This window comes from Diadema antillarum, unplaced genomic scaffold, assembly GCF_040938485.1.
Source record: "Diadema antillarum isolate AM-2024a unplaced genomic scaffold, OU_Dant_1.0 seq00002107_RagTag, whole genome shotgun sequence".
NCBI lineage: Eukaryota > Metazoa > Echinodermata > Echinoidea > Diadematoida > Diadematidae > Diadema > Diadema antillarum.
The window spans coordinates 149,972-173,658 of record NW_027272749.1 but is presented as its reverse complement, the minus strand read 5'-3'; the positions used below and the strand labels follow the sequence as shown (position 1 = coordinate 173,658).

Genomic DNA, 23,687 nt, shown 5'->3' with positions numbered 1-23,687 from the left:
ATGAGTACTGTTGCCATGGTAGTTACCAGTGGATGGCAAAGTTACCATAATTGTAACTTTTATGCAACGGGCCCCTGGACCCTGACTTTTCATGCTCTAAGTGGTCATGGGTCACAGATTATTAGAACAAAAAATGCAGTTTACTCTCTAAAAAAAAATCGAGTGAAAATATTCACTCTTAAAAGAGTGAATACAAAAAAGAGTGAATTTCGAGTGAAGTTGGAGTGAATTTTGAGTGAAAATGTTCATTTTCACTCATTTTGGAGTGACGTCAGGGATCACTCCAAAATCTTCGAGTGATCCCTGACGTCACTCCAAAATGAGTGAAAATGAGCATTTTCACTCAAAATTCACTCCAATTTCACTCGAAATTCACTCTTTTTTGTATTCACTCTTTTTAGAGTAAAAATTTTCACTCGATTTTTTTTAGAGAGTACCTTTTCCCTTTCAATCAGACATGCGAATCTACAGAGATAGTGCGATCACTTTGATATGAGTTCTTGAGGGAGATATGATTTGTGACCCTGCATCACAAAGCCAACAAAAAGTAGCCAGAAATGGCTTTTTAGTTGAGAGCATATTCTGAAAGAGAAGACTTTAAGGTTTAAAATGATGTATAACTCAAATCTAAATAGTGGAAAGAAAGCACATAATCAGGAAAAGTATGAACTGAGAAAAGAGACTCTGAAGCACAGGGTCTATTCAAGCACTAAATCTTTACCAAGCCATGCTAGCTGTGTGATAAATAGGACAAAAAACAGAATGTAAACCACGGGAGTAACAACAATGAAGGGATTATCAGATTAAGCTGAAATTGAGCATGCTTTATTAACACATTCTGTCCATGATTAATGCCAACCTTCAAAGCAGTAGCACTATCCTTTCTATTAAACTTATTAGAGTTGAAAGTAAAGAGTATGTACAGGGTTTTTAAGAAATGAAAAGGGGACTTTAAAGACACACCTAATCACATGCACTATTCTAAAAAAAAGCATTCGAGATAAACTGCTAAAAAAACACTTTCTTGTTCGTTTTATGATCCCAAATTTTAGCATAAGGTAGAAGAAGACTTGCTCTTTCAGAAAATATGGAAAAGTCAAGATTGGCTAGATTGACCCATTTCACCTATTTTCAGTCCTCACACAAAATCACTGTTTGCGACTTTTTGTTCGTTTTGTGATGCACGGTCACATTTGGTGCTGCATTTCCTTGTTGAATCTAACGAAGATGTGGACAGAGTACTGTAAAACGAGAAATTTTCGCGTGCATTTTAATTTCGCAAATTTCGCGCGCGCCAAAATTCGCGAAATTAAAATGCACGCGAAAGTTTTTGTCTACACTACATGCACTGAACGCCAGTGGCAATTCGCGAAAATTTCATGCCGCGAAAAAGGCTGTCAGCTCCAATTCGCGAAAATTTCATGCCGCGAATATATCATGTTTTACAGTATAGGATTACATAGGAAATGGTAAAGAGGCTGGATGCCATTTCAGATAACATGACCATCTATCAGACTGACACAAAACACATGATTTTATGCCACTGACTTAATTACCTGTCAGGCAATCACTTCCTGAAAAAGTGTATAGTGCACTCCTGTTATAACAAAGTTGTCAGAACTGGCGGTTTTCTTTTGCTATATTGGAATTTTGTTATAACTGACAAGTAAACTATAGAAAGATTTTCACGCATTTTGCACAACCAGAAACAAGTCCAAAAACAAAAGCACACAAATATTTTTGCATGCCATATGTTTCTGTAGTTGATGTCTTGATTCCTTAAAAACAAGCAAAACTCATCTTATCTTAAGCACAAAAAATTACTCACACAAAAATATCCACTTTTACAGTAGATGATATTTTGGGGACCTGAAGTTGTACTTCACTGTAATAAGAATTTCATTATAACTGTGTCCATTATAACGGGAGTGCACTGTATTTCAATGTTCAATTCAATTCCACTCTAACAGTAGTCATTCTGGAAAAAAAAAAAGTGTTTAATATACACGTGTACACAAACAAAAATACAGCTTGCCTGAGGCTTGCTAAGACATGGCATAGCGACCTGATTCAAGTTTTTAAAATGTGCTTAGCAGGAGAAAGTGAACTAAATGGCTTGTTACAATCACTTGAAACACACACAAAATAGAACGCCATGAATGGATCTGGGTGATGAGAAAACAGGTGCCACATCATTGCTCGCTTGCTTTCTCCTTTTAATTTGCTTGCAATAAATGCCAAATTGAGTGGCAGAAATGCCATAGAACTTTGAAGGGATGGTACAGTATTGGTGGAGATGAGAATTGGGCTTTTAACTTTTTGCGAGATACCAAAAAAAACACTTATGAAATAGTACAGAGCATACCATTTTAAGAGAAATTCATAGTTTATTTGATGAAAATCGGGTTTGGAATGGCTGAAACATCCAAAAACAAGGTAAAACAATGCGATCATAATACATGTAAAAGGTGGGTCCAACACCTTATTAGAATTGCTCTGTTTTGGATATCTCAGCAATTTCAAAACCCATTTTCATCAAATAAACGTTGAATTCCACATGGAATTACATGCTCTTTCATATTTCATAAGAGGTTTCTCATTATCTCACCAAAAAATGTTAGAAACCTGAAATTAGGTCTCAACCAAAACTATATGATCCCTTTATACAAAAATATATAAATAGATAAACACAAGATTTGAATGCCTTGCACTCCTCGAGAGCAGATTGATATTGATATGGCAGTTGACAGAAAATATTGAGGCATTTGAAACTACACCCAGCATGTTACCTTCCTGGTATCGGAAGCAATGGGATACTTGGCAAGCTTGGATTTTGGTGTGAATTACACGTATGTGTGCACACCCCGGCTTGAACTTTCGTTTTCGGTCTGCCGGCTGTGCTTGCCCGAGATGAACCTAGATGCTTTGTGTATAACATGGGGTGATCCTTGGATGGCCACTGCCCTGCCTTTGGAAGGTCTCCAATACCACAACAAGACGTTCATTATACAAACGGTGCTTGATTTCAAGATGTCACAATATCAAATTCTCTGTCAAAATATTTAAGAAATTGGCAGTTTGCGGTGTGAAAGCGTTAAGTAAATTACATGAATTTCCTTCCCTCTTCTCCCATTTTCATGGGATGTAATCCAGAAACCATGGGACTGCACAAAGTTACATCTAGGAACTTGATGTTCCATAAGCGTAACCATCAAGCATATGCTGCCATATAACATTGAAACTGACATACCGGTACTTGCAGTGGATGAGAAAATGTACAAGTCTTTCACGTTTTGCGGCTATTCGTAAAAGAAGCTCAAACGGAGGAGGTGAACCTTACAAACAATTCTGCATAGATCAAATCAATATTTGTCAAAGTCTTGCCAAATTCAAGGTTCACATTCAGACCAAGCTACGAAAAGAATGTGCATTTAATCACTTTACTTTTTTAAAGAAAGTTGAATATTACTTTTAAGGTGTTAGGTTATTACGGATTTGACAATCCTTTTATAATTCAAGTTGTCTTTGGGTTACTCCATAAATTCTTGCTTTCCCCACTATTCGCCCTACGTTTGTGCAAGTGCATGCCTATCCAAGCCCTACATGCAAAAGACACACACACAATCAATCTAGCACTGCACATTTTAGATCTGGCTTGCATTTTGTTGAGAAAGCCTCTCCCAGTGCTGCAGTACATAGCTTTCCCTATCACCTGCCAAGTTTGAGAAGATGATTTATAAAATTGATAAAAGAAATTTTTTAAATGCTTGAGCAAGTCAGAGCAGATCACGGTGACATTACGGGGAGTTATGCCGCATGTAGCCAGGTGGCAGAGAGAGGTAGCAGAGCTGGGGTGAGTCAACGAGCCAAGTTGAGCGGAGTTGCGCCAAGTTGCCTCACAGCTGGCCCCAACTTCACAATACGATCTCTGAGCACACCACCGACCACCATGCGAGGTTGCGGGGGCAAACCCTCAGCCACAATTGGGTACAGCAGGAGAGTTTTTACAGGTGCCTGTTAAATGCAGCCACTTGAGCCCGCAACGAACCCACAAAAAAACAAAGAAGATCCATTGGTATGTCAGCCATGGAAAGAATGTTGCGGCTTACTTTTAAATGTCTGTTCTTGTCATGTGGATCAGGATGCAGCCTTGCTTTGATATGTTGTGTGTCTTGAGGTTGTCCCTTCTATGTGTGCACAAACCGCATTTAGCCTCAACTAATTGGATTGACAAGGATGTCTAGCTCATTCAGTGGCAGGTGTACGGGTTGATGTATGCCTTTTATTGTCTGGCCATTGTTGTCATTGGTGGTGTTCTTTCTCTCCGTCTAGGCGAGTCCAGCTGAGGCGAATACGTGGTGCTCGGATGGAAGATATTAAAAACTCAGAGGTATAAAGGGGCATTGACACCAGGGGGGACAGAACCTGTACATGGCATTTACAGCTTTCTGCTTCTCACCTGATAAATTATACGTACATTGGCTGATGTGTTGATTGTGCAGAGAGCATCTGGAGTCAAATGAAGCAAGGAAGTTCCTCCATTGATTTTCAAAACAAAACTTGGAAAATTTAACGAGAGATACAAGAGATCATTTGTGCAGAGATGAGAAAATATGCTGTAGCAGATTTTTATCACATGACATCTTGTATGTTTTTAATAATTAATGCAAAGTATTGCCTTGTCAGAGCTCATCATTGTAAAGATACTTGAGTGAAGTTGGATGAATCACCTAGCAAAGCATGATCCCTTGAACTTTGACCTTTCACCTCATATTATCTATTGAAGTCTTTATTAAGCCATACCACATATAGTCATACACCTACTAGGCTAAATGTACCTCATGATGCCAGACTGTTGATCGAAGATATCTGCGGTGGCATGAAGTATACCCACACTGGTCGAGGGCAGACATTTACAAAACACAAGGTAAAAGTAGGAGAGGCTTAATTAATAGTCTGGAAAAGCATCCGTTGAGAAGACGGGAAGGCATGACTCACATACAGTATTGCCACGTTCACCAGAGAATGAGGACAAAAAGAAACACAAATATCGCATTTCAGCGGACGTCTGCCCTCACGGCGGACGATGCCAAATTTTTGGGAGCCGCAATACGCGAGGAAACAATTCATCTGCCATACACATATAACATGCTGACCAATGGCTTGACCAGTGACACGTGCTGTGACCAACACGACGGACAGCAGCACCGCAGCCAAGGCTTTGGTCAGACGAGCAAGATGGCAGAAGCGCTATCAAGACCAAGAAAATAATCCAACAATACCTTCCAAAACTTATTGACTCATGACATATCTAGATGTAGACAGTTAAAATTGCATTGTGAGGCGTCCAACTCAGAGGGCACAAAGTTGATCCTATCAAAGCATGAGTGACATTGCTGAAAAATTTCATGGCATCTTCCCCAGATTCTACTCAACAAGTTTGATTGTACAACTGTATCACTTCTCACAATCATACAATATACTGTATGGGAGGCATTAGGATAGCTCTGTTTCATTTTCCTGAACTTTGCAAGTTGGCTAATATTTGCGAAATAAACAGCTCATGTATACATTGTCTCTTATAATGAAAATAAGCAGTATGCTGACACCATGATGGGAAATCACAAACTTTCTCATAAAACTGGGATAGCACCAATTTCCCACTATGCCACTGAGGTTCTCAATCAAAAGAATAACCACTTCCACACTCGCCTTGCTACAGCATAGTCCCAATTTGCAAAATACAGTGAGTCAATACTTGACAGCGCATACTAGTCTGTTGAAGAATTGGTCAAGTTGATGAAAATGAAAAGGTCCCAAATTACATTTACAGCCTCATGTGCGTTATTCCTCTGTATGCACAGAAGTCAGATATTGCCTAAGTCCACGTTTTTCTCAGTTCCGTCGAGATCAACTTGCACAATGTTGACTGTACTATGCTAATGAAATATGTTTAGCATGTACAGTCTTCACTATGTACTACAATGACAACACACACTTGTACTTCATGTAAAAGCCCAGAGAGCACGTACTGAAGAATCACAGAATATGGCAGACCTACGAGTGATAATCTTGTTAGCTTGCACTTTAATTGCTTCTTTTCTGTGACCAGTAAACCTTGTGCTGGTCTGATGACTCTGGCAGCAATCTCTATGCAAGTAAACAATTCAACATCTTATGTAGATGATGGAGGGCTTGCCATGGTATACAGAAATAATGCCTCCAGTGACACTTCATGGCAGAGGTATAAAAAAAAAAAAAGCCGAACATCTACTCAAGGCCATGCCTCATGGGGTTGCGGGAGCATTCTGTAAAAGTAGATATTTTCGCGCAAGTACTCTTTTTTACTTGGCTGGGTGAGATGAATTTTGCGCATTCTTAATTCCACTGATCAGGACATTAATTACAGGCACGTATTGCACACAAAAATATTCCTGTGCTTTTATTTTTGCACTTGCTTGTGGAGGCGCAAAATGCATCCAGATTTCCACACTGCAAAACTTTTCCACTTTTACAGTAACCCTTAATGTATCATGACAGCTTTACAAGTTACAGGGATATAATCCCCTTGATATAAAACAGACATAAAAATGGAAGCATGTAAATAACATAATTGTGTTACTGTATACACAGCCTTTCCTCATATATCTAGTTGCATACAGAAATAATTGGATTAAACATGCCACACTTAAGTTCAGTATATGGAATCAAATCAAAACACAGGAATTATACCAGAGACTCCAACTCTCCCATTTTCGATCGCAGATCTTCCGCCGAAAACCCATTTTTGCAAAATCTCCCGTTCTCCCGCTGGAGATTTGATTTCTCCTGCCCTGGCTCTGTGTCTCCCGGTGGAAAGGATTTCTTACTTATTGCTATCGTATGTTGAAAAAATAAGCCTTAGATAGCACCAGAGAACATCTAGAACCCGAGGAACTTCATGCTTCGCACATATCAACTTGGAGTCTCCCGTTTGCTAGGGGTTTCAGGCGGGAGAATCTCCAGATCAGAAGGTGCTTGGGGTTGGAGTCTCTGTTATACAGGTTAACACATGGGAAGAGAATGTGTACACATACATGTATGCATGTCCCTCTTGCATATTGTGATTCGATAGTATACAAATGATGCACAGGATAGAGTGCGTTAGTGGAGGCGTATAGCGCACTCGAGGGTATTTACAATTGTCAAACATGCACGAGGCGAAGCCGAGTGCATGTTGCACTACATTGTAGATACTCGAGAGTGAGCTGCATCTCCACTAACGCCACGAAATAATCCTGTGCATCATTTGTTTTATAAAATGGGTCGAAAATTCGAAAACTTCGAAAACAGCATTTTTCACGTACCTTTGTGGGTCAAGATGTCCGAAGATGTTCGTCCCAAACATTTAACGTACGTCGCACTCGGAAATCCCGCACATATAAGTATGATGGGGGGTTGGGTTTCCGGACACTTAAGTTCCCACATGAAAACTTACTTATTTTACAAAGAATATGCACCCTTTACCTTAAAGACTTGATATAGACTCCTCATATAGGCCTACTAGACAACATACTCTGAAAACGGCGTGAGAATTAACCTGCTAAATCGTTGGATTTGCCCTTCAAAGTGACTCCATGTACGCGTCCGGTCCCACAACGCTTGGTCTACTGTATGTATAAGAGTACGTATACGTACGCCACACGTTATGCACAAGGGAAGAAAGGCCGGCCGGCCGGCAGCCCGAACTAGAAGTTGTTTACAGGATTGACAGCGCGTATGCATGCAATTCAAAGGAGCCGCCGCGTGCACAGACGATCGGCAATAGGATTTAACACGCAGTGCAATGGGACTAAAATAACCAAAGCACACGTGACTCATTTCAGCGCTTCCTATTGGCTACATTCTTGAACCCATTTTATAATACAGTATGATAGTGATATAGTGATTTGCTTTGAATAATAATAGTACAAATATTCCATCTGTATGATGTATATAATTTGTTAAAAAACACACAAAATAAATCAGATTAAAAATACACAAAAAGAAACACAAACAAGCAACAAAAACTCCTGTTCCAAGGAAATATTTGGAATTTTCCCTTTAAGGTAACATATTGTACATACTACTCAAAGCACAAATGTAGATCAGCTCTATGGATGTAACCAAATGACCCTGATATCAAACAGGGCTTGCAAACGTACAAAATCACTGCGGCTAACCGCAGACTGTCGAAACTTCGCCCAGGACTCCATGGAATCTGCCAGCACGCATGACATCATTGCTGCGGCAACCACAAAGTTTGCCGCATTGTACGGGTAGTGCTGTAGGTCAGCATATCTCTGTAAATCTCAGCAGCACTCCCCCTACTCTCCCCTCCCCTCCCTCCCTCCCTCTCCCCCCTTTCTCGTTCTTTCTTTTGGAAACACTTCTAGCCTCTGTGTAACTGTCTCAAGATTTGGCACTGGAAAATTCAACTGTGCACTTGTTTCACCTTTTCCTTCTCTCTTCATTCCCACCCCTCCTCCATCCCATCAACCCCATCCCCCTCCCCACCCCCCCCCCCCACCACAAATTTTCCGGAAGTGCTAGAAGGTTAATTGCAGTGGAGGGTGTGAAACTACTATTCACGTCTCTGCAATGAGCATCTGAGGAGAGGTGTGTTGAGGATTGAATGTAATGAAGTTTGTCAGACAGTGAACTTTTACCCATAGAAATGTGTTAGGGAATGTACTGGTAAATGATTATCCAATTCAACAGGAGAATCTGCACCATCATCCTTTTTTCTTCTTCTTCTTTACACTGATGGTTGCCTAGCAAGTGGAACTGTACAGAAAGTGGTAATTGCGAGTTCCTCACACTTAAAACTGCTTCTAAAAAAAGATTGAACCGTTCTACTTTGTATATACCCATCTTCTCTGGAATAGCCTTCCTGTAAATCTTTTAGGAGCCTTACACCAATAACATCTTAAAGTGCACTTTCACACCATATCAGGTTCACTCTACAACTGAAACCAAGCACACACAATGATACATTTTAAAATGAAGTTATAGAATTTTAAAGTCTAACATCTTTTTGCCAAACACACCCATATCATGGGGGTACTTTATTGAAGTAAATGAATAGAGAAATAAACTAGTGTTGTTAATTGCTATTAGGGTAACATCTATGCATTAACATCTATGCGTTAAAATGGGTAATCAACTGGCTTACAGCCTAGGTGGTGATGTGGTGGTAGCTCGAGTTTAGCCGAGTTTGCGGAGACGTCGCAGAGACGTCTCCGCAATGTCTCTTGGAGATTAGCCTGGTCTCTCGGGAGTCATGAGAGAATTAAACCTTTTTTTTTTTTCAGAAACTTTTTCCAGTCTCCACTTGGTCTCGAAGACGTCTCCGCAGATGTCTCATTAGTTGCGGCAAAGTTGCAGAGACTAATTTTTTCTGTAACGTGAACAAGACGTCGCCCTAGAGTCGCCCTCTTGGTAACAGTGCAAGGTATTTTTTTTTTTTTTTTGTCAGTCGAGTTGCACAAGTTGCGGCACTCGCAGTGACATCTCCTCTGGTGAGATCGGCCTTTGAATAAGGCTGTCAAAGAGAGCAGATGTTTGCTATGGCATTTCTTGAGCACATTGTATGCCCTAGGATTTGGGACTTTACGCAATTACTGTGCTGAGTCCAGAGACACTTTAACAGGTACATGTACATAGTTATGGGAATGCAAGCCAGGTGATATATATTCATTTGAGGGAAATAAAGAATTAAAACAAAAAACAGAAAAGCTTGGTAGGCATGAACTGAGGGACAATGAGCATGACACAAAACCAAGCAGTAGCCTTTACAGACATTGGAAGGGTTAGAGAAGGTAGTGAAGTAATGCAAACAATTAATACACAATCAAGGTGAGGCAAGACAATAAGAAGTTCATTCTCATGGCAACCTGGTACTTCACAGTCCCACATGAAGCATTTCATGTCACGCATAAAATGCTTGGTAAGCACCATCTGAGGGACAATGAACCACCCAAGAAATTCTAAAAGTAGCCACAAAGACATAGGCAGTAATATTTCACACAAAGTTCACTAACCTCTTTCCGTTCGTCTCGTCACAAGGCTTCCCAGACACAGTTCATCAATCTCAAGCTTTACTTTGGGCAACTTTAAAGTGTGTTTCTCTTTTTAACATATGCTGAGAAAGTAATCGTTTAATGGGAAGGTCAACTTTGGAACAAATTATTCTTATAATGAAACTGGAAAAACACAAAAGAAAAGCAAAAGCCTCTGAACAGAAGAGAACTTGTGCTAGTGCAATGTCATTAAATTATCTGATATGGGTGCATCCAAGTTTATTCGATCTGCATCAGTGTGTCGGTCAATTATACCAATGTTACTCATTTGCAAATACTTGATGGCAATTAACCTTTCTATTTGTCTAATCAAGACATAGCAAGGACACATCTTATAGTGCTACATCATGTGAATTTATATTTCAAACAGGAAAAAAAAAACAAAATAAAACAAATACACACACACACACACACGCACACACAGACTTGCACTTTAGGCCTATCTATTAACTGGAGGAGACATCACCCTAACTGCCACAACTGCTGCAACTGATCACTCGCTGCCACTCGAAAGACCACGAAATGGCTTGCGCTCTCACCAAGAAGGGGAATCCAAAGCGACTCCCAAGACGTCTCTAAACAAGGTGACAAATTATTTGCACGGAAGTCGCAACTTGGCCGCAACTTGGCCACAACTTAGGAGATGTCACAGAGATGTCTCCGAGACCGCCTGGAGACTGCAAAAAGTCTCCACCAAAATTCAACATGCTCGACTCTCTAGGAGACCAGGCTAGTCTCCATAAGACTTCACAGAGATGTTCCAGAGATGTCTCCGCAAACCAGCAAGACTCGAGTCACCACCCTAGGTCCCCACCTAGTCTCCAAGCCAGTGAGATACCCACCTTTGATCGAGAGCTATTCTAAATTGAACACATCACATCTGAAGCCCAATAAATGATTCCACCACCTCGCTGTCATTCAAATAAGTTATCTCCAGCTGTACTCTTGTTTCCTTGTTTGTTTTTTTACCATCGAAAGCAAAACGACTTACAGCTAAAGCAAGCATATCATTGAGTCAAAGTGCTTATCACTCAAAATTGAAGCTCCACAGGGATTTCCCCATCTCTGATTTGTGAATTTGAGCTACAGTAGGCTACATCCTCTTTGACTTCAAAAGCCTATATTGTCCTTTTTTTTCTTTTTCTTTTTTTGCTGCCTGTGATTATCAAAAAGTGCAACTGGCATATCAAGATTTATTTGCGAGACATATATCCCACAATATATGATGAGTGCAAAAATCTCTCCTTTCTCGACTAAGATGCGGTGCGATCCAAAATCTTGCACTTTCACTGTGATGTAATTTGAGTCTGTGCACCATTTACCTCCACAAATTTCTCACTGTCGAATATCTCAAGGGACCCATCAGAACCAGCTGCATTACCTCTTTTTTTGTTTTCCTTTCATTTTTACGGGCATGAAGCGCAAATGTTGCTGGTCTCGAGAGGATCTCTGAAGAAAGATGAGAGCTGGAATCTGTCGACAGTTATTGTAACTCCAACTCAACCCAATTCCCTCAAATGAATGATTTGGCAGCACTGCATCTACTGAGAATGGGGGTGGTGGGGGGTGAGAGGGGTGGGATGCATTGTAAAGTTGAGTGTATTGAGATGGCAAGCAGTAACATCAGCAGTTATACCCCTAGCCCGTTGAGGACAAGTCCTGAGTATACTCGGACAAGCGTCTATGGGAAATGCGTGTTGTAGCAAAATCAGTCTGTCCTTAACGGGATAAAGTTTGATTTGTGGACTACTTTACTGCGGCTAAGTGCATGCAATCTCGCTCCTGCGTTGCCGAAATTATGGCATTCACGTTGGAAATGGACGGTATCCATGTTGGATCAGGATGTGTGAGAACCATGAAAGGTTCTCCACAGTGAAGAAAGAGAATGCCCGCGGCACGTACCGTGCGTGACTTTGCATCACGCGTGCCCAATCATTTCGCCCGAGGGCTGCTGCTAGAAGAGCACGTGTATGCGAATGTCACATCACTTCACAACAGCTAGGTGGCGCCATGCAGTCGCACCCCAAGCTTTCATCAAATGAGGCATTGCTTCAAAGAGTAAAGCCTACGTGAGAGAGAGCGTTTGCTTCAAAAAGCAGTTGAAAATTAAGCGGGAATTCGTGTATCATGCCCCCAGAAAGTTAGTTGTCTCTCATCAAACACCTTTCAGTGTGTAATGAGTTTTTCATCTGTCATCAGTGGGGAAGAAACCATGTGTGGCTAAATTTGGAAATAGCAACAATGGCAAAACACCCCTTAGCATCAAAAAAAGAAAAAGAAAAAAAGAAGAGGTATAATATTGAGAAATTCCATATGCAACATGCACAAAGGAGATTGTTTGCCAATCCCAGGTATTGTGACGGCAAAATGCATTTTCACATCTGTCTTAAGAGCAACGGCTCCATACACCTGTTGCTCCTAGTAGAGGCAGAGAACAGATGATGAACAATAAGTACAATGTATTTCTAATTTCAAAGATGAGGTGACAGGTCTAGTGTTGTTCTGTGCCCTTGCAATTCTGTCCTTAGTCGCTAATATCAAAAGTATATTGAAAGTAAAATGGATTTGTTTGTCCATTTGTGTGGACTGAAATGTTATCAAAAGGAAAACGTGCACAGAGTTTGGATCACTCCTAGGTCAAAAATAATAAAATCATCAGAAGATTTACATTCAATTGTAAACATTGCTTTTTTCTCATCCCTCCAAATGAGTATTTGCAGAGCATGGAACAAACTGAAAATGTCTCATTTTACTTAGAATTCACTGCATCTTTTGCATGTATTGTTTACATCTCTGACAAATTGCACATAATCCTACCCCTTAAAAATCATGTATCTATGCCACACTGTTATGCCGTAAATCTACCTGCACACCCACTGGAATCATGATAATCTTGTTCGTTTTCCCAATGTCCTTACTTGTTTGTAATATTGTTGATCATGTGGGTTTTCTGTGTTCTGTTTTTTTAGAAACGTTTATTTTTGTTTTGTTTTAATTGGTTCCCCCAATCAAAGTATGGTCTAAATAGATATCTGCAGTTCATAATCCCCCCTATCTGATTTATCCTGGGACCGGCAGCTGAACAAGCTTGATTTTAAGAACGCCCCATTATATTTATCATACTACAATCATAGCCCAACTTTAAACAGACCTTTAGGTATATAGTGAGACACACTGTTGCACATTCCGGTGAAGTTTCATCCAATTTATGCTTTGTATAATATTTCAATTGTGTGATTGTATTTTTGTCTGTGCTATTTTTGTGAAAAATATGAAAATGAATTGAAATTGAAATAATGTGGTTTGTGATATATCCAGGATTCTCCAACATTACAAAATCAAAGGGTGGGGGGGGGGGGGGGGGGGAGGAGGGGGTCCAAAGAGTAATCAGGAGTTACCCACATCATAGGCATTTTAATATATTTTATTTTCTAAAGGAAGCCTTCTGCAGAATTAGGGAGGCTTGTAGCTCTACATAACACTGTCAGCTACACACTCCACACACTCCCAGGCATCAGAGCCGAAAAACCCTTGAAGTGCGTCATACATTATTGACATGAACACAGGGAATGAGTTAATTAGTACTAAATGGAAATGATGTTTTGACAGCTCAATATCATTAAAAAAAGGTTTGGCTTAGATGTTTAAAGCAAATTCTTAAAGCCTTTTCTTTCCATTTTTTCTTGTTTGTTTGGTTTAGTCAATTTTTGTCTTTGTCCTTTTTTGCTTCTGCTGATGGGATTACAGCGAACGACTGCCAATCAACAGTGGATTGAATGCATGCATCATCTCACGCCAGCCAATCAGCAGATGGCATGAGAGTTGGGCCACACCTTCTCGCTATAGTTTGTAGCGTTTTTGTTTGGGCAGTCAACATCGTCACCTGGAAACGGATGCTCTTGGCATTGCATGATTCTCTGCACTTTCATGGATTGAGCAACGCTTGATGAGCTCAGCCATGTGCTGAGCGTACATCCTGTTTTCCGAGAAAAACATCCAGCTCAGTGAATTAATGGGAGACGGTTAGTGATGCTGGCTGCTTTATTTAGCAAGTGGCCACTTATCAGCCCCCCCCCCCCCCACCTCCTTATGTTGGTGATGGGACGATGCCCATGTGTGACAATGTTTTTGCGCAAAAATTATAATTCATTCCCACGTTTACGATCGAGTGTTTCTGTGATTCACATCCGGTGGACGGAACGTACATAACTTGCCGTAGATAGGCACTGCGTTTTTATAGCATGGCGCAGACTGTTGGGCGACAGAGATCTACATTCGGTTTACCAAAGCCATAATCCGATTTCCGAACATTTGGCTCAATCAGTGCACGAGCTGCTGCAGATGACGCTGGCAGTCTCCGAAAATTGAAATACAGATTGACAGCAAAGAGCATTTGTTTTCCTTTTTATAACTCTACAAGGCCGCACAACAAAAATAACACTGGACTCATTTCAAATCATCAACACCCTTCTGTTCTGTAAATTTCCATTCTATCAAATCAATTCTGATTCCATAATGGTGATAATGATGAAGGGAGAATGCAAGAATATTGTCAAACAAAGCTATATTGTTCCACCCTCCTGAAAGTGCATGATTTAAATTATGTCTATTCATTACCATGTGACACTGCAGCTGTATCTATTGCTTGTTTAAAACTCAGCATGCCATCTTTAAAGGTCTGAAACTATAATCCCTCAGCATGAGGTAAATGAAATCAAAACAACAGGAGGAGTTACAGCTGTGTGCCACTAAACTTCTACGCATAAAGTATAACGTCCCAGCCACCAAATTCTCTTGTTTGGTACTATATCACAACAGTTTAAATTCTACTTTAAGTTGTTAGTATCTTAAAAGGTGATAATAGGAAATCATCATTTCAATTTGGGCCTATTGTTGTTTAAATACATTTCTTTCTTTTTTTGTTGTTTCAGATATAATATTGAAAGAGTCTTTCGAGCTTAATCTAAGTAGTAAACTTCCAAACATTGAATGACTTGTAGATTCAAAAGCAAGTTCTTAGAAATACTATACATGGAAAGCACAGCTATTAAATTTTAAAAAGAAAGAAAGAAGGAAAATAAACAAAAAGACTTGTTACGTCAACATTTTGATGGACTAACCCCATAATACTGGCATTGCCAGTAGCACATGAGCAACATTCAAACAGCTCAAAAAGACAACAGTTTCACTTCTTGTACAAGTCAGTTGAGCTGTTTGCAAAAGTAAAAATGTTCACAGCATGGGTTTGCATCTTCTCTAACTGCACTATGTGGAAGCAGGGCCCGACACTAACTTTTTTTCTCGCTGGTGGCCTGTTTGGGCCACTAAAAACTTCAAATATGAAATATTAATGCCCCCCCCCCAAAAAAAAAAAAAAAAAAAATGTAGTGGCCGGAAATCAAAAGAAATATGAAAATTCCTGTTGAATTTTATATGCCAAGAAGGATATTTGGGGGCCAAACATTCAATTTTTAGTGGCCCCAGGCCTCTCTGCTAATGTCGAGTCCTGGGAAGTGGTGATAGTCCAGCTAGTGGCTGGCGACATTCACCCTTCAAAATCAGGGAGAATTCCAAGGGCAATCAAGGAGACAATAACACGTTACATACATCTCAATTGGCAAAAATAATCCCCCCAAATAAGGCGATTCTCATATTCTCTTATAATATCCAGACATGAAGCAAGGGGGTTCCTATTTTCTCTTATAATGTCCAGACATGAAGGTATATTGACATGGGGATTTCTATATATTCTTATAATATCCAGACATGAGGGTATATTATAGCGAGGGGATTCCCATAATATCCTGACATGAAGGTATATTGAAGCTAAGAGATTCCTATATTCTCTTATAATATTCAGACATTAAGTTTTTGGGAAGCCTCTTTCAGAATCATGGAGACTTGGCCGCTTTGTGGCACTATGACTGATTTAACCCATTGAGGACGGACTGAGTTGCTACAACACGCATTTCCCATAGACCCCTGCCCGAGTATACTCGGGACTCATCCTCAACGGGTTAAACATCCGGGTCTGTTTGACAGACTACATTCTCTGAGGGCACCGTCCATCGGACATGTTGAGAACTTGCATCATTTTACAATGTGTGACTTTTCAACTTTTTTGGCATATGAAAGTATTACCAGGTCACACTACCAATAACATACAACACTCACACAAGAACATTCAGACTGTAGGGCCTGGCTGCATGTAATGATCATAATTTGTTCATATTGTTGGAGCTGATACATGAGTTGAGAATGCATTCTGAATCAATATGGACTCACATTAGCTGATAGTGAGTTCAGTTGGCACATTGCTACTTGAACCTCCCCTCAAGAATGTTGCCAACTAGACGGATTGATAAGACTTCAAATGAATGGTCAACTCTGCGGAAGGTCATGTTGGTGCATGAGATGCTCATTCTGTGCTGCGATTGTGTTGGCAATTGCTGTAAAAGTTTTATTGCTTTGCCGTTTTCAAAGTAAAATCTGCAAAGAAAAATAATCACACCTGCAATTCGATTCAATTAAGAGCATAAATTGTTAAAGTTACTGTGAGCCTCCTGAGTAAGTTTTTTTCATCCTGACAATCATCCGTGTCAACTATTTAAACTCGAGTAGCAAGTGGTCAGTATTTGTTGTATAGAATATTCCTGCCATGAATAGTGTAATTAAGATTTTACACACCTCAGCAATGAGAAGAAATCAACTTTAACCTCTTGATGCTTTCATGCATCTACAAAAAAAATAAATAAATAAATGAAAAGACCCAAAAAGCTAGATGACAGCTCAAACTGAAGTGTATGATGCATCTCACCCTGATTTCAGGGCAAGTGAAATTCTCTTAGAATTGGAAGCTTCCGAAGAGCTGGCTCCTTCTGGCAAAGAAGAAACCTTTGTTCTACCTTAAAAAACAATACAAATGATCATGTAGTCTGCTAAACTATAACCTCACACAGGAGAATCTTGATGGGACTGACAGTCTTCAAAGTGAAGGGTGACTATTGAAGAAAAAAAAAAGTGGTAGAGAATATTTCAGCATGCAGGGTGAAACTGGAATTGCTTCTCGTGAAAGTGAAGCATGTCATTGAAGAGCTGAGACCATTACAGCTAACAGGGCAAATCTTGGGCTACAAACTTTGTACTTCTTGTAAAAAATGGGAGGTTGGGAGAAGGAGGGAGGGGGGGGGGGGGGGTGAGGGGGATTCAACAAGACTGGAGACAATGTGACAAATACTCTACGTAGGTCCGATGTGGGGCGAGTTCGTCGCATTAAAATCGAGCGGCCATTCATCAATCAGCACAAGTATTATCCCCTTGTGTCACATCATTTGCAAAATTATGGGTATGTCTGCTGCCGGGCTTGATTATGGAGAAAGCAGAAAAGGGAACAATGGCATATATTTCATTCCAGAAGCAAGAGCAGAGTGCTATCTTTTGGGGAGATATATACAGCATGCGATATGGGTGGTAATCACACAAGTGCAATTTTCCTCAATGCCTTTGTATTCATCAACAAGAGGTACATAGTAGTCTGATGAAAACGAGACAGAACTGAAGAAAAAAAAAATGTGCGCATCGACTATCAGACAATCATAACCATACATCTAAAGCTTGCGGTTGATATGTAGCGGCTGTCCCAAGTGTTTCTTGGAACATCGCTGAGACTACAGTGTTAAAAACAAAAAATGTAATCAAAACATTTGATAAGATGCACTTACTGCTGAAAACTGAGCAGCCACGGAAGGGTATTCACTGAAGTAGAGGCCAACTCCGTAATCGCCATAACTGAAATCTGGAGAGAAACAAAATGGTGACAGAAACAAAGAATCGGTTGGTTAAGCACGTACGTCATCATTTAAAGTGTCGCGTAAACATACGAGAGCATTGATATCCACCTCGTCATTCACGACAGTTAGTGCTTACAGCTGGTCCCAAAGACACTGCCACATCATGAGAAACATATCTCTCATACAGCCCTCCTTCAGTAGAGCGAGTTTTGATCAAAGAGCATAACAATCATGAACCAACTTCCCATGACTTGATACTTTTTCTTTCTTTTCTTTTTTTTTTTTCAATTGTGCCTACAAGCCCACAGTATAAATCACCGCATCTAAAGTTAGATTCAAAGATGTGTGGAAATATGACTTGCTTTCCACCATTTTTGATGTAGTGCACTCCGATAACCAGCAACTGTTATTGTCCCTCCAATTCCACCCTGGATTATTCATCTCTTTTAAAGTGAATGATATGTTTTCATGTCTGCAAACATTTCATGTGCATCATCTCTGCAAAATGGATATTATCCCCATGGTGGGCTGCTACAGCAATGAGCACCTGAGCACTGTTTCATGGAAGTTGTCGACAGCCCTGACAAGTTGTCAGTCTCTGACAGTTTCAACAAAAGCCCTTAGTTTTGATTGGCTGAGAAACTCTGGTCACTGACTGTTACTATGGCGATTGTCAGAGACGCACAACTTGTCAGGGCTGACAACTTTCATGAAACGGTGCCCTGGACAAAGCAAAATTCAAAAGTATATTGGCTTTGCTCCCTCATAAGATGAGGCACTGCGTATTTGCCCATTGCAAAGAGGGGCATATCTGTCATGTTTGCTACCTGGGGTTTGAACCCACAACTTTGTGATCTTCCGTCAAATAGTCTAACCACTGAACCAAACACATCTCATACACCTTTTAATACAAACAAGTCATAATGGCAATTGTCAGAGATTTACAACTTGTCAGAGCTGACAACTTTCAACAAGAAGAAAGTTAGTATTCGTCCAACATCTGCCTTGAAAAATACCCCACAAACTAGAAATCAGCAAACAAAGACAAAAACAAATAAGCACCGGTGAAAAGGTGCTTGGCACTTTGAGTGGGATGAATGAAATTTCAAGATTATTGTTTGTTGTCAATATTTTTCATCTAAATGAGAGTGCTTTCATTTGTTACTCATTATCTCCATTTATACAGGCACTGCCAGATCTTTTTAAAAGGAAAAGAGCGGAAGTATTTTCTTGAATGAATATACTGTACATGTATATGGTCTTGGATCCAAAGTCTGCCTTGTGACATCACAAGCAAGAGAGTCGTGAGAACTTCATTCTGTGGAGCACACGCTACGCACCTTTGGCTTTTTTAATCAGAGTAACGGAAATGGGGGTTAAAAACCAAACAGACGTCCCAGCGGCAGGCAAGCGATGCGCAGCGAGCGGAAAAGTAAACACGATCTGATGTGAATTCTCGCCGGAGCCACAAACAATCACACTGGAAGCGCTGAGTGTTTTCGGGTGATGGATAAATGGCAATTTGAAGTGACGGGAACTCAGTCGGGTGCTGTAGGATGTGCTGTCACTCTTCAGCTGTCTTGTCTTTTTTTTTCTCACAGTCCCCCAAACTCTTGTCCTCCCATCCATTCTTATATATCATAATTGAACACAATTCAACTCTACCGCCACATCCCCCTCTCCACACACACACACCTACTCCCTGCATTTGCTTGGTATCATTCTATGATGTGTTGTTGGCTGGGCTCTTGTTCCAAATATAAAGAATGTTGGGCACAATGCGTCACTTTGTGATTGTTTTTAGGAGGAACTACATGCGCATGATACTTGTGCACATTCATAAAAATTGAAATTTCTATTGCCCAAGAAATAATTATGTGGCCACGAATTTGAACTGCCCAAACCATTTTACAGGTCTTTTGTTTAGACAAACTCCAAACAAATGACAATCAAACAAATAACCAAACAAACAGACAAAAAAAAGATTGCTAGTCTGTTTTTCCTGTGCACAAACAACTTGAGTATTAAAGACAACTTAAATGTTTCTGTTGCCATGGTAACTGGTTACCCCTAAGAGCAATCGCGCCAGCAGTTTGTTTCCATTTTGCACGAAACAGACCTGCATGCTGTATAATGCATCCACAAGACTTCAATAGGGTGTACCGGTAAGTCTTACATCCTACATTTTGACCTGAAATATCAGTTTCTGTGACAACCAAAAATGTCTAGAACTGCACCTGGAGTGCAGCTCAGTCAAACCTCCTCTGATTGTTTTCAGGATCAGTAAGACCGTAAGACAATTTAAAAGATTATATAAACAACATCTTTTTGATGCAATTAAGTTACAAGTTGATGAATAGTTAATATGGAGTTTTCTTCTTTTCTTCTTTACTTTCATATCTACACATATCCATTTTTTTTTTACTGATTCAAGTTGTAAATCTTATCGTATTTTGCATTCGTGTTTGTTTCAATTCAGTTACAAATGATTACAAATGATTACACATATTTACATCACGATATTTCTGAAGGGATCATTTTCAATAAGCCTACTTTGTGCTTCTCATGATTCTGCCACTATCATATTTGACACCATGTATTTTTGTTTGTTTGTTTGTTGGTCTGTCTGTTTGTTTTTAATGCACAGTTTGTAAACCAATTATGAAAGTGGAAATAAATGAAATGAAATGAAATGAAACCACCTCCCTTTGCCGACTTCAGTCTGTTCGCTCTAACAAAGCGCAAGATCATTTTGCAAACTATTTGAGTATTTAAAGAAATGGACTTTTGCCTTGTACGTATGAATGCAGAAACTCCAGTCCCCAAGCATATTTTAAACGGGAGATTCTCCCACCTTAAACCCTCCCCCCAGCAAACTGGAGACTCTGATCACGTGAACGTAGGCACATTATTATGTTTTGCGTATTGCAAATCACAAGTGCAAAATTGTTATGTTGGGCAAGCTTTATATATCCATGTATCATGTCGCCTTGAAATCATATGAAGTGCTTAACCAACTGAGAAAAAAAAAGAGAGGTCATTTGGGAAATAGACACATGATCTAAGTACAAACCAGTCTATTGCTTCTGGCATTAAAGCATTCTACTGAGTCGAGCATAAGATCGGCAAGAAAAACTGCAAGAGGACACTCAGCATTTACACCACAAAGTTGATAAACACTGTGTCCCATACCACCAAGAGCTCGGATTATTTCATATACAAAGAGCAATTTCAGCTCAACATGAAATCTGCAAAGTCAAAGAAAATGCATCCAGATATAGCTGAGGTTTTACCACAACCAGAAACAAGAGGACATGTTTTCATAAAACAGAGATTTATTGGTCGTTGCAGTATCTGTAAAAGCTGCATGGGATAATTCCGTCACATTATCCACCCAACCTATGTCCAATATTTCCTCTAACAGTTCATTATTCCCATGTTGGCACGCATTCCACTGTCTAGCTGCCATTTTGCCCAACGAACTTGTATAAACATCTTTCAACCATCGCCCTGGGAGGTGTTTCATAAAGCTGTTCTTAAAGTTATGAACGACTTAAGAATGACTGGTGATCAGTTCTTGTGCTTAATTATTGAAATTCTGACAAGTATAGCACATCAGAACTGATCATCAGTCATTTGTAACTTTAAGAACAGCTTTATGAAACACCCCCGAGGTAGATCTAATCACAACTCATCGCCCCCTCAACCTAACACAACTGAAGCAATTGATGCAAGTGTTTGCACGCGTATGACATAAGAAAAGAGACTTTTATACCCCATTTATACACAGAGTTGGACCAAGGAGCACCCTTGGAGCGCTTCTCAGCTACTGTAAAAGTGGATATTTTCGCGTGACTAATTTTTCGCGCTCAGCCCGATAAGAAGAGTTTCGCATGTTTTTAATTCCGCGGAATCAAGACAGTAAGTACAGGAACATATAGCAAGCAAAAATATTCGCGTGCTTTTATTTTCGCGCTAGTTTCTGGTTGTGCAAAATGCACGAAAATTTCAACACTGTGAAAATTTCCACTTTTACAGTATACTGCCTCTCTATACGCGTTCAGAATCCCTAAAAACATGGCACAACCTCTGTAGTTGTGCCATGTTTACCTCAGATGATGGGGACTCTAAACAGTCACGGCAGAAAGCACAAGCACAAGTCTGGGGTGAGTCTGGCGTAAGTCTGAAGTAAAGATAAATGTTAGACAGCCCAGCCCAAGTCTAGCACAATCTCCGCAGCTTGTTCTAGACTCGCGCTAGATGAGGGGACTCTAAACGGACTCGGTGAGAACATGGCACACACTTTTGGCGACCTGCGCTGTTTTTTGTGTACATATGTGCATACGAGAAACTGCTGCCTCTCTCACAGGTATCCATAGAAACGTATGCCAAACTCGCGCTAGATGACCACCAGAGGACTCTAAACGGGGTCTCTCTCACCCCCCCCCCCCCCCCCCCATTGAGTTAGAATGAAAAAAAAAAAATGCTCATCATTTCACCTGGCACGTTCTCTAGAGATATAAGCTGTGTTTATCCCCAAGACACCAAAACATTTAGGCGGAAATTGAATGTACTAAATAGATATGGCGATAATATCACTACAAACTGTACCTTCTGTCGATGTGCACCAAAATCTTCATTAGATATCCTTTCACGTCATGTATTAAAAGACATAATTTACAGGGGTAGATCTAGCTTTTTGATAAAGGGGGAGGGGGTTATGTTTGGGTCATGACAAGCAAAAAAATCAAACTAAAGATAAGATTTTCACATTTTTTAGTGCCATTTTTCTCCCAAAATCAGTTGACAGGCAAAAAAAAACTCTTCATATTTGTTGCTGCCACTTCTCTGCTAACATGCAAAAAAGAAAGAAGAGGAAAAGCTCAAGGGACTCCCCCAAACTAAGGAAAACAAAACAATAAGGACCCCAAGTGGGGGGGGGGGGTTAAATACCTACCCCCCCCCCCCCCCCTCAATCTACCAACCCTATCTTTCGCATCAAAACATCATCATCTCATTATGATACTGGCTTTCAGAGGTAGGGATGCAGTTTCTACATTATTGCAATGTCAATTAAAAAAAAAAAATGGTTTGCAGTTTTTGTGTGCCAACCAACGGAAGAGCTTCTTATATGAATATTTCTGTTTCATGATACAGTGAAGTAATCCTGAATAAAGTTCAGCTGTTTTTTTAACATAAGACAAGAAAAACAAAGAGCTGTCAAATCAGAAAGATTTGCAGAGTTTGATTGCAAAAGGAGTTAACTCCATTCTTGTAAATTTGAGATATTTGCGATTAAACCCTCTAAATAAACAAGTAAAACAGTAAAAAAAAAATGGGACATTTTAGTCACAATTCCGATAATATTTCATGTCATGTAACAAGTGAGGTATTACTCAAAAGCTTGATTGTGGTCTTCCTGATGATGGGCTTCATTTAAAATGTTCAACACTTTACCCGTTTTGCAATAAAACTCGATCATTTTCACATTGGGTCACAAGGTCAAGTGAGTAATGCATTTTTAGGGGGCTGAGCAGACTAAATAACAGATTCAGCAGCTCGGCATCAAATTGTGCAAAAGTCGGTTAGCATTAGGATTTGTGGTGACATGGGTCAAAGATCGCTTGGATGTATGGTATGATGATAAAATGTTGGCCAATCGGGACCCTGAATGATTATAGTATGACATCCGAGTATGCTTTCATAACATTTATTTCAAAATGGGTAGTTTTCAGCATAATAACATGTCTTTTTTTTTGTTCTACTTCTCTTTCTTTTTCCAGAAATCATGTCCTGA

General features: G+C 40.0%; 1 protein-coding gene across 1 annotated transcript in view; it reads right to left on the bottom strand.

Moving 5' to 3' along the window:
- LOC139713949 (uncharacterized) overlaps positions 1-23,687 on the bottom strand; it is a 122,268-nt gene that overhangs the window by 29,718 nt on the left and 68,863 nt on the right. Inside the window, exon 13 of the mRNA XM_071625669.1 lies at positions 17,822-17,895. Coding sequence (XP_071481770.1) covers positions 17,822-17,895 — 74 coding nt within the window. The remainder of the gene's footprint in view (positions 1-17,821; positions 17,896-23,687) is intronic.